General features: G+C 49.3%; 2 protein-coding genes across 4 annotated transcripts; both read right to left on the reverse strand.

Annotated features, from left to right (window-relative positions):
• Nucleotides 1–452: 452 nt before the first annotated feature.
• LOC308188044 (uncharacterized protein) lies at nucleotides 453–10675 on the reverse strand. The gene is made up of 14 exons (XM_080576643.1): nucleotides 8469–10675; nucleotides 6899–7932; nucleotides 6652–6766; nucleotides 6238–6411; nucleotides 6032–6138; nucleotides 5179–5316; nucleotides 4534–4643; nucleotides 4219–4341; nucleotides 3511–3572; nucleotides 3297–3374; nucleotides 2961–3113; nucleotides 1861–2027; nucleotides 1557–1650; nucleotides 453–644 (listed from the first exon to the last, which is right to left on the reverse strand). Exons 2-14 carry the CDS (start codon nucleotides 7081–7083, stop codon nucleotides 615–617), a joined length of 1536 nt encoding a protein of 511 aa, XP_080432769.1. The 5' UTR covers nucleotides 7084–7932; nucleotides 8469–10675; the 3' UTR covers nucleotides 453–614.
• Nucleotides 10676–11102: 427 nt separating this feature from the next.
• Nucleotides 11103–17358, reverse strand: KICS2 (KICSTOR subunit 2). 3 transcript variants are annotated; one of them, XM_080576646.1, is made up of 4 exons: nucleotides 17070–17358; nucleotides 15667–15740; nucleotides 15452–15570; nucleotides 11103–12416 (listed from the first exon to the last, which is right to left on the reverse strand). In XM_080576646.1, the coding sequence occupies exons 1-4, from the start codon at nucleotides 17302–17304 to the stop codon at nucleotides 11600–11602; spliced, it is 1245 nt and encodes a 414-aa protein (XP_080432772.1). In that variant the 5' UTR covers nucleotides 17305–17358; the 3' UTR covers nucleotides 11103–11599. The 3 variants fall into 3 exon arrangements, with proteins under 3 accessions (XP_080432772.1, XP_080432771.1, XP_080432770.1); XM_080576645.1 differs by having other exon boundaries at nucleotides 15452–15588; XM_080576644.1 differs by having other exon boundaries at nucleotides 15452–15740.
• Between the last annotated feature and the right edge of the window lie 526 nt (nucleotides 17359–17884).

The following is a 17884-nucleotide window of genomic DNA, read 5'->3' on the forward strand; positions in this document are numbered from 1 at the left end:
CAACTCCCGCCTCCTCCTGCACAGAAACATCGCCCAGCATCCCTTCCCCATAGCCACAGGCACCACTTGCCAACTACAGTAGCAGGTGCGTGCAGCAAACCACCAGCGCTGCTGAACAGAGTCGCCTCCTTTTCCTCTCCCCATAGAAAGCTCTGGGGACAGCCTCCAGCCATTTTGGTAGCTGCCAAAAGCTGCTGCCAAGAGTAGCTGGCATGCTCCAAAGGGCAGCAGATTTCTTTTTCACCTCTTCCAACACACCCCTGCTGAAGAACACAGGCCTCTGCAACTCGAAATTAGCAGCTGGGTGACTGTACCCACACACTTCCTCTTCTCACTGCAGCTTCCCTACCAATGGGGCTTCGTAGGTTGGGTTGACCAGTGCGCTTGATGGTCTTGAAGGTCTTTTCCAAACTCAGTGATTCTGTCCTCCTATGACAATAAAGATGCACACTAGATGGCAAAGTTTATTGAATAGCAAGGTGGAGCAGCACATGCGGAACGAAATTCGGGGGAGGAGCTACACAAGGTGGAAGTCAGAGTTTTCCAGGCTCATCTCTTCAGATCTGCTCTTTGCTTTCTGGAATTGGCTCTTCCTTGGCTCCAGCATCATCTCATCACTGCCGACTTTGCCAGTTCCGCGGTGACTGGGGAGGGGCAGGGAAAGAAAACGCTGTTAGTTTTGCAGTGCCTTGGGCCACTGAAATCCCTGGGAAGATCATTACGGTAACCAAACCGAGCTTCCAAGAGACTTGAAAACTGTGGAAAATGATGCATTAGCACATCCTTTATATTGTGCCAGACTGATGAACAAAAGGAACGAATGTGTGTTCGTTTTTTGTTTGTTTTTTTTTCCCCTCTACCTTCAAATGTGCTATATTCCTAAAGGTGTTTTTACTCCAAACTTCACCCAGGTACCCTTCTCTTCTGCTGCTTATTGATACAGGCTAACAGAAAAGGGCGGGGGGCAAGGGAATGAAGTCAAGGAACGCCCAGGAGTGCAAAGCTACCCACAAGAGGAGGAACACTGCCAAGGAGCTTAACTCCAGGTCTATCAGTTGAATCCCCTCTGAAACAAAAGCTGGGAAGCTCCTTGCCGCCTAGGGGCAAGGCGGAGCTCCGCAACACAGGACTGAATTCTCAGAAGTGTGGGTGGCTGTTCTCCTCAGCTTCAAACCCGCTCTTGACACGGGAAGGAAATGCATCCGAAGACGTCGCTGAGCCCAGCTGCCGCAAAGGTCTTAAACCTTGGTGCCTTTACCAAAGAGGTCCTGAAAGCAGCACAGACATTCGGACAACCCCTAGCAATGAATGATGCACAACACCTACACGTGGTTAGAGAGCATGAGGTCTCTGCCTCACGACTGGCCTAAAGCAGAAAGGGCTTCAGCCAGCGCATTACTGTCAGGGCTTTACCTAAGAGGGCGTTAAGAAGCACTTGCTATGGTATCGTGGGACAGCTCTCACAACCAGAAAGCTGGGGAAGGGCAGGATTTCCCCACGTGATTAAGTAGTTAGGCTCAGGAGCTCACAAAGAGGGAAGTCTATGGCTAGCTTACTGAGACAGAGGCTTGCAGGTCTTTCTGAAGGGCCTTGATGATCATGGTTTGTCGCTGGGCCGTGGCTTCCAGTCTGGCACTTTGAACTTCAAGCCTAAGAAAGACATACAAGCAATTATAGTTGTGTGGATACAGCAAGCCTCAAGAGTATAAAGCCTGGAAGAAGAGCATGAAGTAACAGAGCCAAAAGCAAAAGCGTCTTTCGAAAGCCTGCACTAACTTGCTGTGCTGCAAGAAGGCAACCCTCTGGCTTTCACACAGTCCCAGAAAGTGAGGCCTTGTTCCCCCTCTCTTACTCCCTTACCGTTGCACGCGCTCCTCCAGTTGTTTGTTAGCTGCACCAGATGGTACCAGAAGGCTTTGCTGTTTCGGGCGAGAAGCTGTTATTTCCCTCTCCACCTTCTGTATAGCAAATTGCAGGCCAACTCCGCAGTTCAGGTTCCAGATATGCTGTTCTTGCAATTGCAGCAGCTGTCAAATCGCAACAGGAATTCACACAAGTGAGCTTAGGCTTGACAAAAAGGGGTCGACAGCTTCGACTCTCCAGTCACCTCTCAAAAGCCAAGTTACTTCATCATCTTTCGTACTGGCCCCTCTCCTATGTCTACGTTCATTCCCTACACTCTGCCACAGCATTCGTCTTCCCCTCTCAAGGACTCCAAACACCCTTTCTAACCACTTGTTGGCTACTGCATGGAAAGTATTCGGTGAAAAGCTTCTCCTACGGTGACAACACATCTCTATAAAAAGGGTGAAGAGAGGATTTCTACACCAGCACTTCCCAGGCCTCTACGCCTCAATTCCTATATAAAGACTGCAGATGCTGCTGCCTACACGCAACACGCTACGGAAGAATTCAGGATTCACAGCAAGTTACTCAGCTGCAGGAAGAAAGAGGACAGAGAAGACAAAAATGCACCAGCGCAGCAGTCCAGGATGTCTCCTGTTTCTCCCTGAGCCCACACACCCTGCTTGGCCAAACAAAACAGAAAGAAGTGCACCCGCCCCGCTACACTTGGGAAGCAGCTCTTTGAAAGGAACACGCACATCGTGCTGCAAGTCGGGATGAGGTGACTTCGTGGATCCTGACCTCTCTAACCATAGGTGCCAGGCGTATAAGGAAGGCGAGTCACTTCCCTGCCACCGAATCCCACCCTGTGGCCAAGTTGTCTAGGGTACTGAGACAACCTGAGCTCAGCTCCATGCTCTTACTTCAGGAGGCACAAACAAGCAGACCCTAAAGCAGCAGTTCTGTTCCCTCCCAGCCCCCTCATCCCAGCTGGCCGCACACTGAACCAGCCGGGGTTACACAAACCCCCCACAACAGGAGCAGATCCCCACTTGGGTTTGCCACAAAAAAGGCCTGGGCCCCTGCAGAGATGGCAAGAGACAGCCTTCCCATACCTTGGCTTTGAACAAGTCCAACTCCTTCTGCAAACGCCTCTTCTCTCCCTTCAGGCACCTGTGGCAGTGCATAGGGTCTTCAAGAGGAGCTTGGAATTTGGGCTGCTCTTCAAGAGCACCGGGAAGCTCCTGCGGCAGCTGTCTGACCACACCCTGAAGAAATGGCATTACATGAGAATGCAGAAATCAGTAAGGACATGACAAGACGAGATATGCCTTTACTCATTTGATTCTATCACTAGGTCGGTCTTCAGCTGGAATTTGAACCTAAGAAATTGTGCCTGCCACCAGCAGGCATCTGCACAACTGATCTGCATCACTCTTTAGCACAGTCACCTGTGTATTGTCCTGAAAATCTGTTTGAGTTTCAGCATCCCATTGTTCTGGAAGGTTTTCTTTCTCCTTTGCAGACCCCTGAGTGAGCAAGAACACAGACAGGCAGGCAGTGTGGAAAGGTTGCCCAGAAATAACGCACCGTCGCCCTGCCTTTCAGCACTTGGGATGCAGAAGCACAACGTCTGCCACAGCTTCATCATTCTCAGAATCATACCTCAGAATCAGAACAAGAGTCACCACCTTCCTCTTCCTCTACTGATACTGGCAGCAAGGTATCTGCAAAGGAAGTCAGAAACAAGGCGCTCTGTGTCCTTTTCTCTCTACTTTTCCCCATCCCTCAAGGCCTGCATCAAATGACGCATAGCGGTTCAACTCCACGGTACAAATGCAGATAGGAAGTGTTTTCCCAGGGTGCCTTCACACCCAGCCGCAGCACGGTATCCTCTTGGCATCACCACCTCTTGCTGCCTCCTTTCCAGCAGGAGGTGCCTAAGCATGACAGCGCACGTGGCTCTAAGCAGCGCCCCACAGGTGGCTGGGTAGCATCCAGGAAGAGACTCTGGCATGCAGGAGTCGCGGTGTGCGGACAGTTTGGGCCGTCTGGTCTCTAGACAACATCTCCAGACTCTGGTGTTTAGGGTCACTTTTCACTGGCCAGGAGGCACTGGAGAAACACTGCAAAGCATCCTCGTGCTGACGGGAAATCGACAAGAAAGAATGCTCTTTCCGTAGCACTGCCAGAAGAGATCGCCCTTCTCTGAGATGCACTGCCTGAAACCTTCCCAGAAGCCAGACACCTAGGTGTTGCCACTTAAAAATGGGCTAGGAGTTCACAGCTCTGACCCCATGACAACCGTTTCCCTCTGAGGGGTTTAACCTGCAGATAGCTTCTCAGCCAACTGAGCGTCCATCTCCATCTTACCAGGCTCCTCGGCAGATTTCACGATCTGCATCTCTCCACCTTCCGCTATTCCACTTGCTGAAAAGGATTCACAAGAGTCATCATCTTCCTCTTGCTCCGCTTCTGCTGCTGCTGGGACACCACCTGCAAAGGAGGTAAGAAACCAGTCACCGCGAGTGTTTCCTTCACTCTATTTCTCCCCATCACTCAAGCCCTGCATCCCAAAAATGGGTTATTATTCTGCTACAGGCCAGAGTGGGTTTTCCACATCATCTCATCCACTTTGAAGGATCCCGCCTACTCCGCTCAGTGCAAGTGTGCCTAATCGGTACCCACCAGTTGTCACCGGGCAGGAGCTGTCGGGTACTGTTGTGCCTTTTGCAGCATCTGCAGAAGACTCTCCCGTGGTTTCAGAGCTCACGGGTTCCTCCTGTTCCTCAGTAAGACTACAGACGGAAAGAAAGGGAATCCATTTGTATAACAATAACCACAGCCTTGCCTACAGTCTTCACTAGAAAAGCAGCAGCCGTTCATTGTCCAGCCTGTACAGCTTCAGAGCCAGTTGAGAAAGGGTTACACACACACTGCTGCTTGCGCTACTCTTACAGATTTCATATTCACTACAGGCACCTTCAGTCAGTCTATAGATGCCTCTTCCCATCTATAGGGTAACTCCCCGCTGCTGGACAGCTGTTATCCTCTGACCAGCCTGGCAGAGGGTAACTTGGGGCTCTGGAAGAGACCACTTGCACGTTTGCTTCTTAACTAAACCTTAGAAGATAAATAAACAAAAATTTGCTGCAGACCCAGGCTACTATTGAAAAAGGATGCGGGAAGGAGATGCATCTGAAGATGCCACTGAGCCCAGCTGACACAAAGGTCTCAACGCCTCCTTAAACTTTGGTGCCTCTACCAAGCGGTCCATAAGACAGCACGGACATTTGGACAACCCCCTGGCAATGAACGATGCAGAACACTTACTCTTGTCTGTGGAGAGTTGCTAAGTAACTCCTGGCTGTGATGCCGGCCATGTCTGTCAGAGAACGGTCAGCACCATGCTGAAGAAGAAGTTGCATGATGTCCACATCCCCCACAACAGCAGCAATTATAAGAATGGTCCTGTAGCATCCAAAACCAGGTGCAAAAGACATCAGCTTCTGCAGACATCGCGTTGCCGTTGTTTTAGTCCCCTCCCCATTTGCCTCCCAGGCAACGGATCCCCCCCCCTTTCCTACAGGGACAGCGAAAGCAAAGGCAAAGCACGAGAGAACTCCTGTTGGACGGGACCTCAGGAGGTCTCCAGGCAGGTCTCCAGCTATCGGGTCAGACTGGGCTGCTTGGGGCTTCTCCCATTCTGCTCTTCAAAGCCTCCTTCAAAGGCTGGAGGCTGCACAAACTCCCGCGCAACCCGTCCCACTGCTTGCCCATGCTCGTGCTGAAAGGTGCCGCCCTACACGCAACTCCCACTCCCCTTGCTTCCCTTTACGCCCCTTGTCTCTTGCCCATTGACAACTCTTACGTACAAACTATGCCTCGATTCAACCCCCCCTCTCCTGCTTAACAGCAATGCTGCTGAGCAAAGGGCAAGTTTCAGAATGGCTGTGCTTGTGTGCTGGGGGGCACCGCAGGCAATGCTTTCCTGCAGCCCTCAGCGTGGAAAACACCCCCTGCAGGAAGACCACAGCCACGCGCAGATCTGCTTTCACAAGGCATGCAGAAGGAACTCCTCCGGTGCGGCTCCAGCTTCTTTTGCAAAGGTCGTTCCTATGCCTCTGATCAATTTCACTTGAGCAATGCTAAGGAAACCCAGGCAAACTTCTGAAAAACCCTTCACCTTCCAGAGCAATCTCGCGCATTCACGTTGGCTCCTTTGTTCAGAAAGAACTCTGCCATCCCTTTGCAACGGTGGGAGACTGCGAGAGCGAGCGGCGTGTATCCCAGCTGAAAGGAGAGAGAATCTACCTTAGCACAGGAGAGAAAAGTGAAGTCACTTCTTTTTTTTTTTTTGGAAGGACAGCCTTGCCCAAGCTACCAGGTTACCTCATTCAGAGCATCAATCTGGGCATTGTACTGCAGTAAGATCTCCGCTACAAACACGTTAGCAGTCTGGACAGCGAGGTGAAGGGCAGTGTTGCCGTCATGATCTGTGATGTTTGGGTCAGCGCCGTGCTCTAGCAGAACAGCCACGCAGCTTTCTTGCTTGCATGCTACCGCCTGGAAACCAGAGACAGGAAAGGAATGACGTGCAACGCCTACGCTTCTCTCTGTCAGAGAGAGCTTCCCAACACGGGAAGAGGGTCTCCAACGGTCAGGGAACACGTGCCCATTCTGCGCTGACTGCAGCGCCCCTGTGTCTGCGCGGGCCTACGTAAAGAATGCCGCCAGGAAGCCATCAGCCCTCAGAGCGGAGCCAACAAGCCCCATCGACAGCAATGGCGTCGTGTTTTCACGTACCTTCATCAGGGGCGTGTTCTTCAAATTGTCACGTGGGTTCAGCTTGCACTTCTTCCTAACCAGAAACTGAACGACATCCACATGGCCGTTGGCGCAAGCAAGATGCAGAGGTGTCCTGCAAATTTCAGATGCTACGTTAAGGCAGAGAGACCACGACGGGCCGGCCCAGGGCCCAGAGCGCTTCCGCCTGGGCTGGGCGCTTCCAGGCAGGGCCAGGGCCTGGCTGCAGGCATTGGCTGCCCCTTACCGCCCCTCCGCATCCCGCCAGTTGATGCACAGCTTCCTCAGCCACCGGCGCCGCTGCAGCAGGGCCAGGTCACCGCGGGCGGCCGCGCCGTGCAGCCCACCAAGCTGCCTCTTCTGGAGCCGACAGGCACCGACGGTGGCTCCCGACAGCCCCTGAGGAGCCCCAGGACGCTGGGATGAGGCCATGGCCCCCCTCAGGGCAACGGCACCAGGAGGCGCCCGGCGGGCTCTGCCGGGCTCCGGGCAGGGAGATGGGAGCCGAGACGGCTGGGAGCCCCGCAGCGGGGCAGAGGCACCACGCGAGGGCAGGGCCGCAGCCACGCTCCCGGCCACGCACGCGCTGTCGCTTCCCCAGTGGCGGCGACAGCACTGAGCGCCGCCGGCTGCAGGCAGCACAAGGCTTTGCTGCCAGGCCACGGGCAGGGTGTCACAAAGGGTGTCACAAAGGGCATCACAATGGGTGTGCAGCCTGAGGGGCACCGCCCTGCAGGGGCGGGGGGCGCCTGCCCGGTGCCTCCACTGCAGGGTGGCCTCGCGGGCATGAGGCACAGGGTGAGCGCAGGGCAGCCCGGGTCTTCGCGTGGAAGTGGGTGCCGGCCTGTGCTCTCAGGTGAGAAGGGATAGCACGTGAGGAGGTGTTGCGCCAGGGGAGGTTTGAGTTGGCCATTAGCAACTCATGTTGCTTTTCAGTCCTTAAAAGCTGTGACGGTCTGTGCATTGTGCAGACATCGCAGCCACTTCCCTGGCAATGGGGTTCCGGAGGTCAGGTTGACCAGTGTGCTTGATGGTCTTGAAGGTCTTTTCCAACCTCAGTGATTCTGTCCTTCTATGACGGACTAGATGGCAAAGTTTATTGAATAGCAAGGTGGAGCAGCACATGTGGAACGAAATGCAAGGGAGGAGCTTCACAAGGTGGAAGCCAGAGTTTTCCAGGCTTCCCTCATCTCTTCAGATCTGCTCTTTGCTTTCTGGAATTGGCTCTTCCTTAGCTCCAGCATCATCTCATCACTGCCGACTTCGCCAGTTCCGCAGTGACTGGGGAAGGGCAGGAAGAGAAAATGCTGCATGTTAGTTTTATAGAAGCCTGGGCCACAGAAATACCCAGAAAGAACGTTGCAGTAACCAAAGCGAGCTTCAGAGGGAAGAACCTAGATGATTTTGTTATTCTGTAAAGCGCCCCATGGTCAAATAAAAAAACAAAATATCTGTGTTGGCACCAGCCTCTGAGCCATGTGTTTATCAGGTGAGCTTTCCGTGTCCTCTCTGTATCCCTCCCTGCCACTGTGGGGATGGAGGAAAGCACGACCTGTACTCCCCCATCCATCTACTAATCGCTCCAGTCCTCTAAAGCCCCGTTTGATAGCCTTCAGGCTTCTCTTTTCAATATCATCACTGCCAGCCTGGACTACCAATAGAGGATAGTAATCAGAGGGGCGAACCAGGTTGGGAAGCTTTCTGGCAACGTCCCTGACCTTGGCTCCAGGGAGGCAGCAGACTTCCCTACGGGTAGGGTCAGGCCGACAAATAGGGCCCTCTGTTCCCCTGAGAAGGGAGTCGCCTACAACGATCACCTTTCTTTCTTAGTGGACGCAGTCCTGAGGCGTGGAGTCCACCCTTGCCCCAGGCATCCTCCTGGGTAGACTTTCCACCTCATCCTCACCCACCGGTCTCTCAAGCTCCAAGGCCTCAGACCTGCTGTGTAAGGGCACCTGGGAAGGTGGGGCCGGTAGGGAGGGGGGTTGCCTGCAACATCGAGCAGGGACCTGTTTCCATTCCTCCTCATCTCCTAGGTCCCCTCCCTCTGCCCAACAGCAACAGGGCAGGGGGCCCACCAGTTTGCGGTGTTTCACCCTGGTGCCTTTCCTTCAGGCCTGGCAGGGAGTTGCTCCACCAGTCTATCTCCCGCTCACACTCCCTGATGGCCCTCAACCTCTCCACGTCCTCCTTGAGCTTTGCCACCAGGCTGACCAGGCCATCCACATGCCCACACCCCACACACACGGTGGCTCTGCCGCCCTCAGAGGGCAGCAACAGGGGAGGGGTCGCTGCTGGCTCTGCCCACGCCTCGTCAGCCTGCTTCAGGAGGGCAGCCAGGCCCTGGCAGCTCCCCCGGTGGCCTCGATGCCAGAAAAAAGCCCTGCCTGCCTACTTTGCCCAGCAACGCTAGGTGGGCCTCTGGGAGAGCAGATTGAAGGAAAAAAAAAAACAAAAAAAACCAACTTAGGCCTGCAGCCCCCCAGGTCAGTGCAGCAGGAGGGCAGGAGGTGCTCCAGGCAGACAGCAGAAGTTCCCCTGCGGCCTGTGGAGAGGCCCCTGGTGGAGCAGGCTGTCCCCCTGCAGCCCATGGGTCCCACACGGAGCAGATCTCCACGCTGCAGCCCGTGGAGGAGCCCCCGGTGGAGCAGGTGGATGTGGCCTGGAGGAGGCTGCGGCCCATGGAGAGCCCCCGCAGGAGCAGGCCCCGGGCCGGAGCTGCAGCCCGTGGAGAGGAGCCCACGCAGGAGCAGGGGGTCTGGGGGGAGCTGCCGCCCGCCCGTGGGGGACCCGTGCTGGAGCAGTTTGCTCCTGGGGGATGGACCCCGTGGTACGGAGCCATGTGGGAGCAGTGCTTGAAGAGCTGCTGCCTGTGGGCAGCCCCCGCAGGCTCAGTTCAGAAGGACGGCATCCCGTGGGAGGGACCCCACGGGGAGCAGGGGCTGGGAGTGACCGAGAAGGAGCAGAGGAGATGAAGCACCAAGGACTGTCCGCAGCCCCCATTTTCCTGCTCCACTTGGGGGGGAGGAATGAGAAGAGGGGGAAGGTGTTTTTAGCTTGCTTTTAGTCTCACTGCTCTAGTCTGCTAATGGTATATAATAAATTGTATTAATCTCCCTATATTGAGTCTACTTTGCCTGTGACAATAATTGAGTGGTCTCCCTGTCCTTAGCTCAACCCTTGAGCCCTTTCCACGATATTTTCTCCCCTTCCTCAGAAGGAGAGTGAGAGAGCAGCTGTGCTCTCAGCTGCCCAGCAGGGTAAAATCACCACACGTCGTCAGAAGAATCACATAACATAGGGCTACAGGTACAGCCAACTTATTTCCAAATAGAATATGAGGGTTATTGATTCTCCAAATAAACACAGCACTTACAGGGTAACCAGATGTCATACTGTGGGAATAAAGATGTTGTTTTTGCAGAGTTACATTTTTTAAAGGTAAGGAATGGGGTATTGAGATATGCTTGCAGTGATAAGAAAACTTAGCAGGCGACCTTGTAAAATGCAGACAACCAGACTCCTTAGAACAATTAGGTGAAAATCACGGTGTTAAGTCTCAGATAAGTGAAGAAACATTACCACTTCAAACAGTAAAAAAGTCAAAAGAAATTTGAAATTTAACAGGCTGGCAACTGAAGGCCATGCATTGTCTGTGAAGCATCAGATAGATTGTGATTACCCACACAGTGGGGAAACAGGGGAGGGTGCTGACATCAAGAAGTATATAAACTGCGTTTTGGAACCAGTAGGTGCGCTCCTGCTTGTGGGACACCCGCCACTACAATCGCAAATAAATTACTACTTCACTGAGATCCTCGCCTGAGCCTAAGTTATTGGCTACGGAGTGTTTCTCACAATACTTTTTTCCAAATGTGGAGGCTAGAAGTAAGTGGTATAAGAGACATTTCAGAATGAGGTAAACATACTACGCAGGCTGTATATTTAAATAAAAATTCCAACAGTGATTTGGCCATATTATGAAATTATTTAAAATTAAGCAGAAAGAAAAATATGCTTACAAAAATCTTACAAAAATCTTACAAAAATATGCTTACAAAAAAAAAAAAAATAAATCTAGGTTGACCCTAGCAGCAAATTGTAAATTAACTCATTCACAAAGAGTATTTCCTACTGCATTTTTTTTAAACATAGCCAGACCAAAGCACAACTTGAAATAGCTTCACTGCTATTTCCATGGCACTTCTTCATGGTTCCTTCTAAAACACCTGCTCAACCTCAGCTTATCTCGAGTTTAAATCTGAATTAAGACTGATACTGTACACACAATGTCACAACACTCCAGTGAATAGTCTACTTCCAACTCATACTTCAGCTTTATTTGCACGAGTGTGCATTCTGAAACATCTGTTCAGAACGGAGACAGCTCTTTAAAGGTTTATGTCAAAGATCTCAATTTTAAGCCACTTGAAAACTCAGAATTCAGAGTATTTTTATGATGCATGTATTTTTATTTAAAATGTGTTCTTGCAGGTTCATACATTTTAATATTCCCTTCTATCAGTGTATAGTTCCCAGAAATAATTCCTGTCAGGCAACACGGTTTTCTGAAGATAGTATTTTCCACCCTCATAGCATTTTCAATAAATTCTATAGATCAGATTACAATAAAGTGCACATATTCCTCTGTGATACAGGCAACAAAGCTGTGGACTGAAAAAATAAGTCGTTCTGCAAGTTGAAAACCACACACACAAAAAAACTTGCTGTGGCCATTTAGCACCCCACGGTTAAGTTGTCCCACTAAGTACAACCAGAAATACTTTTTTTTTAAATGTCTGTTAGCTTAAAAAAAATGAACTTATATAATTAAAAATAATGGTTCCTTTTTAATTAGACTCTGAAAAAACATTGATTTATGTAAGTCTTGAACCCTACAGCTTTCCCCGAGGCTGGCAGTCTGCCTTGAAAACTTGTATTACGTATTTTACCCTTTGGATCCAGGCTTCAAGCTTGCAAAAGCTTTGGAGTTCTTCAGGGAATGCGAAATTTCATTGAGAAAAGAAATAAAATGAGAGTCCCTTTCTGACTTCTTAGACTCAAAAATAACTACGATGGTAAAATGAGGTTCGGGGCGAGTCAGGAAGTATGTGCTTTGGACTTTGTCATCGTAGAAGTGAACAACCTTCTCCAAGCTGTTGAGGTCAGAGGTTCTGTCAGTCATAATCATGATTACATTGGGCCAGTGCATAACAGGCCTGTCGCTGGGCAGAGACACCACTGCGGGGTACTGATCCACTCCTTTGGGGGCTTCCCTGTAAGAATGGGGGTGATGATAACCGTGTCCCTGAAAACTTTCCGATCCACGATTGTCAAAAATCAAGGAAACATTGACAGCATCATATTTCCGAATGAAACTGGAAATTTTCCCAAAGTAATCAGGATTTGTTTTTGCAGTCAACGTTTTCATTTCAGATGCTGTTGTTTGTCGACTAAGGGCCTCGTGAAAGTAAAAGCTAAACTTGGCAAGGAGAATGTTTTTGAGTTTCATCAGCCAGAGGAAGAGGTGTGGAGGTTGTACTGCTTTTTGAGACTGCCCTCCAAACAGATGCTTCTTGGTCTCTCGCTGTTTCTCAAAAATTTGGCCCCACGTCTGTAGTTTTGTGTGAGCGCTGTGCAAGTTGACCAGGGATGGAAGGAACTTCCACTCTGAGATCTGAGCCTGAGCCTTTAAGAGATGTGCAAGCACATCTACTTCCAGCTGGAAACTGCTTTCAAGAGGACTGAGGATTGGATGATGAAATCTAGAAAACACAACGTTATTCAAGACGTGAGAACTGCTGTACGCAGCAGTGAAATTACCAGCTAATAGTTGTCAATTCATATACAGAACACCACATAAAGGAGGCTACAGTGTAAAACAAAAAAAATCACCTTGTAAGTTTAAAAACTCCTCTTTTAACATAATTAGGACAAACATTTTAATGAACATACAGCACTTCATATTTAACAAAAACACCCATCAGGCATTTACCAAAGCAAGGGAATCCTCTTTGACCGGTCCAAGAAAAGGCACTGATAATCTTGATCCACAAGCTACCATAGTGCCATTCCTCTTTAAATTCAGATCTAAGAATTTTTTAAGTAAGAATTAAGATTTTTTTAATTTTTCTTCCAATTTAAAATCCCTTCCAGTGGCAATATGTCTTGATAGTCATAGAATAGTGCTAAGATATTAAGTTAAAACAAAAAGTTATCTTACATTATAAATTCAATGTTTATGTAGAAAAGCTATGAGGAAACCAAATTGAGTTTTATTCTTTTCTTTTTAATTCACAATAAAAATGTGATGGGAAATTAGTCAATAGCATCACAACTGACTGTATTTACTAATGAACCTGGTCCCAAATTTTGAACGTTAGTGTGCTAAGAGCAAAAAAAAAACAACATTTGGCAGGACTTCATAATATCACAACAAAGATGCTCTAACAATCATTTTTTTCCTCTCTAAAAATTCAGGACAAGATCAGCTCTGAATTTCACAGAAAAAAAATCTCATCTACAAGGTAGAAGTGTCACTGCACATCTTATTCACTAGAGTGACCCTACCATTAGAACAAGTCTCTGTGGAATTTTAATAGAGCCATTCTATAGCTTTCTTTCCCACCTTGTTTTCTTCATATTTTATCCAAAAATTGTGTGATCTTAAAAATATTTTCAAGTGTCCCTTTTTTCTCAACAGCCACAATACGTGTGTTGAAAGGATTTGCTTTTAAGATGCAAGTCCAAGTTTATTTGAAGGAAATGAAATGCTGGATGTGGTGGAACAACCGACGCAGCGTGTTCTGCAAAAAGGCTCGGCTGGGGGACCTGCCACCTTCTGTACACGGCGTATGTCAGCAGCCATCATGTCTTTCTGCTGTAGCAGTGATCCAGTGTTTACCAACTGCTTTGGTGGGTCGAAAAGCCCAGAGCATATTTGAATTTCTTTAAACAAATAAGGGTCAATTAGAAATAATATTCCCATAATAGTCAACACTATATTTTTTCAATGGTTTAGGTATTCAGTAGAAAAAAACACAGTTTTGTTGGCAGGTATTAGAAGGGAAGAGAAGCACTATGCAACACTATTTATTCCAGATATTCCCACCAAGCGTACACTTAGCACAGTGGTTTCAGCACACTTGCAGTCAGCCTAAGCTTATTCTTCAACCTTAAAAGCAATTAAAAAAACTCGCCGCCGTGTCTCCTGGATTAATGTTTTGATGTACGGCTTCCCACTTCCACTTTCCTTCACGGCTCATTGCTATTTTCATGTTTCACTGCACGGCAGGATTTGCTAAACTGTTTTAATCCAAAAATACGCTTCTCAGCCACAGCTGAGAAGCCTGATATGGTTGCGGAGGAACCAGGTTATGCACTCAGACTATCTGCTGTAATTAACTTTCCTAACAGAGGAGCACCTGACTGAGCTCGCTATCACTTAAAACAGACAGGCTTTTACGCTATTTCGGTAAGCCAGCGTGTTAAGAACTTAACTGCACATTGGAAATTTGATTCTTCCCCCAATCATTCTTGAAAGCAGAGGGATGATAGATTTGTTTTGCAGACCATAAACAAGCCACATCATTCTTCATTTCCTTCTAGAGAACACAGATGCATACAAATCTAGAAAACGCTGACTAGATGGAGAGCGTTTAACACTCCAGAATAATTACATCAAGATAGTTTACTATTTACTTACTCATTTCATACTAGGCGTTTAAAGGATCCTGCACCTGATGCTGTCTTAATTATTGCAGTTAAATTATTCCTTTCTTTCAGAAATACTCTGTACATTACTGGGGAGAACCGAACGACTGAAATAGCTCCAGCAGCCTCTTAGAATGTCTTCGTCTTAAAGATTGCTCATTATCCCCAAGCAAGATCATCACTATTTTCCCAAGGAGGCATTTCTTATTTCCTTACAATAGTGCACTAGAAGCACAAACGCACCTCGGAGACTCAGTTTTGATTTCCAGAATTTTAAACAGTACTGTTGACTAAGCACACGCTCAGAACAAATGATAATGGCCAGCGTACATCATAAAGCAACTTTGCAACAAGCATGCCTTCCTTTACTCTTCTACTGACTATCATACCAAGGAAAAAAAACTGTAGTTTCATTTTTCCTTGGACTAACTGCTCCGATATTGTGAAGGTTTACAAGCTGAGAATCACCAAAAATGACTAGTAAGATGACAGACTAGTTCTGACTTTTAAATAGCAAAACTACACTACAATTTCCTTAAATTATTCCTAAAAGTAAGGGAGTCAGCTGCAGTGCTTAGATTCTGAATGTCAGAAAACAGCACCAAGTTATCTTTATTTTTTTACTTTACTATGGCTTTTAGAATTAAACAGACATATTCTAGACTAAAACTGGCACACAAATATCTGTTATATTTCTACACTAATTTTACTGAAGTCTGTATGAAATTACGCCTTGCTTCCCCTTCACACACACCTAATAAATAAAAAAAAAAGGAAATAATTCTTGTACTTTTTCCATGAGGAAAATGATTCTCCCTCTCTGCTGAGCATGAATTAGGAATCAGAAAGATGGTTTCTATAACATGCTGCATAGACTGGGGGTCAGGGAGGTCTCACTGTCTTATTTGGAGCCCTCAGCTCATGTTTGGACACCGCTCCCCAACGCTCACGTCACGTGTGAATTCATGCAAGGGGCCACGCTGCTCAGCAATCAAAGGAGAGCAAAATCTTCAGGCTTGCTTTGAACCTCAACATCGTTTATTACAAAACATGGCTGAGTACTTAGTGCCAGCAAACAAGCACTGACCTTGAGCTGTATTTCTTTAAGATGGATTCCAAAATGTTTACCAGTTCCTCAGAGTTAATGAACTTTTGGGTGCTGAGCGTGTACATTTTTTCATAGAAGTCAGCAATTTCCATCCGAGCCTGAACAAAAAAACAGAGCTGTTCAGACAGGTGAGAAAGCAGCTCTTCCAAGTGAGGAGCTGTTCCTCCTAGTGCATTGCGACCCGTCGCCACCACCTTCTTCAGCTCATTGTGCAGGGATGTGTAGATGGTTCGGATGGAGTCCTTTCGGCTGAAGAATGACTGACCACCTGTTCAGACAAACATGGAGGGATTACCAAAATCCAGGGACAGCAGAGAGAGACAGCAGTACTGGAAAAAATAAAACCGTGCTTGTTTTTCCCCGGGTGTTCCCAAGCGTTATTCGATCACACCATTTTCCATCAAGAAATAAATTTCAGTGTATTGTTTTGCGAATGACTGAGCTGCATGTAGCAGAAAATCAGAAGCACTCTACCTAATTTGATACAGGTCACGCTTGTCCTTGTTCGTATTTCAGCAGCCAGTGACTGCTGCAAAATTTCTTTAACCCCTTCACATTGGCCTTAACTACAGCGTGACCTTTTTGATAACAAGGGGTTAGGTGATTTTGCTGCTATGCTACATAACCTGGAAATGGTGTTATCTGTGCAAGTCAGAAGAATCAAGTCATCGTGAAATTTTAATAGGCTCCACTGCTGTTAATAGATCTCTTGAAGAGAATTCCCCTAACGATACCACTTGAAACGTCAAACACTCAGACTTACAAAACCAAACGTTTCCAGTCCCCAAACCACCTAATATACGCCAGAATTCACAGGCAAAACAAACACAGCTTATCTCAGCAGGACCACAGCACAGGTTAATGCGTAACTAAAACTGAGAAAAAAAGGTCAGGGCTTCTTTCTACCTGCTCAATGCTATGAAAAATTAAAAAAAAAAAAAAAATAAAAGTGGCCATCATAAAACACTTTCTATGGGACCTTTCTGTGGGTGGAAGGAACTTTAAAGATCGTCCAGCTCCAAGCCCCTTGCCATGGGCAGGGACAAACTTTGATGCTACCAAAAGCCCGTGCAAAGGTGCTGCTGTAGCTGCCGCGGGCTGCGGCAGAGCAAGGCCCACAAGCGCTGAGCCTGCAGAACTTTCAGGAGGAGACTCCAAATTCTGGTTCCACTTTGAGCCTGCTCGTGGCTTTTATAACGGCGCGCCGTTCTTTTCACACGTATTGTTCAAGAGTAACCGTAGCAATTTGAGGCAGAAAAGCAGAGGATTGGTTACGGCGGATAAACAGCCAGCTTTCCAAGCCGCGACCTGCCCCCAAGTCGCGGCAGAGGAGCCATCACCTACTGCTGTTGTCTGGGAAGTCTGGAAACAAGCAGAACTTCGCCTGTCATTTTGACAATTTTTTCTTTCTGCTAGCACCAAGTTCGCTTTTTAAAGCCAGCTTTACGGATTTTTTTTTTTGCCTGTAAGGTCCTCCTGAAGCAGGTCAAATCGGCCGCCCCTTCGGCGCCAACACCGAGGCCGGACCTTACGGAGGGGCGGGCTCCTCTCCCCGCCCGCCAGCCGCGGTGCGTGCCCCCCCCCCGGCGGGCGGTACCTAGCTTCTGCCCGAGGAAGGCCATGCTGTGGTACGCCTTCTCGGCGGCCGCCAGGTGCGCCAGCGCCGCCAGCAGGGCCAGCCAGCTGCCGCCCGCGCTCCTGTTGCCCTCGCGCTCCTTCTCCACGTTGTCCTTGGCCTTGTCGTAGGAGAAGATGCCGAGGTGCGAGAAGAACGTCTCCAGCACCGCCTGCTCCACCGGCACCGGCGCGCCCAGCGCGATCGCCTCCCCCATCCCGCACCCGCACCCGCCGCCGCTGCTGCCGGCCGCTTCCGACCGCCCGCCCCTTCCGGCTCCCCCCCCCGCTCCGCCCCGCTCCGCCCCGCCAGGGACTCAGGGCCCTGAGCGAGGTTCCGAGGAGCCTGCTGATAGCTCAGAACTGCCCAAATCAATCCCCTTCCGCGTTGCACTGCGGACAGATCAGCTCCCCGAGCAGACCCTGTGTAAGCGCTGAGAACAGGCACGCAGCCATCAGGAACACGAGGGCCGTGGGAGGGCTGCTAGGCGGCAGGGGCTGTTCCTGCTCCCCGGAAGGGTCGTGAGGCGCTGGAATGGGCTGCCCGGGGAAGCGGCGGAGTCACCACCCCTGCAGGTCGTTAAAAGGCAGTTAGATGTAGAACTCGGTGATATGGTTTAGCGGAGGACTTGCGTTAGGGCAGAGGCTGGACTCGGTGACCTTGGAGGTCTCTTCCAACCTACCGATTCTGTAATTCCCCTGGAACACCTGCCCACTCCCTTCTACCCCATTAATCCCCCATGAAATTAACAGGCAGCGCTTCCCCACCTCGAGCTGCACCCCTCCAGCACCCCCAGA

This window comes from Anser brachyrhynchus (genome assembly GCF_964034855.1).
Source record: "Anser brachyrhynchus genome assembly, chromosome: 1".
NCBI lineage: Eukaryota > Metazoa > Chordata > Aves > Anseriformes > Anatidae > Anser > Anser brachyrhynchus.

Coding starts and splice junctions, on each gene's coding strand:
- LOC308188044 (XM_080576643.1), bottom strand. CDS start 7,083: ATGGCCTCATCCCAGCGTCCTGGGGCTCCTCAGGGGCTGTCGGGAGCC. Junction 4,644..5,178: donor GCAACTCTCCACAGACAAGA/GTAAGTGTTCTG, acceptor TTCCGTCTGTAG/TCTTACTGAGGAACAGGAGG. Junction 2,028..2,960: donor TGGACTTGTTCAAAGCCAAG/GTATGGGAAGGC, acceptor GCGATTTGACAG/CTGCTGCAATTGCAAGAACA.
- KICS2 (XM_080576644.1), bottom strand. CDS start 17,304: ATGGGGGAGGCGATCGCGCTGGGCGCGCCGGTGCCGGTGGAGCAGGCG. Junction 15,741..17,069: donor CTTCCTCGGGCAGAAGCTAG/GTACCGCCCGCC, acceptor TTGTCTGAACAG/GTGGTCAGTCATTCTTCAGC. Junction 12,417..15,451: donor TTAAAGAAATACAGCTCAAG/GTCAGTGCTTGT, acceptor TGTGTTTTCTAG/ATTTCATCATCCAATCCTCA.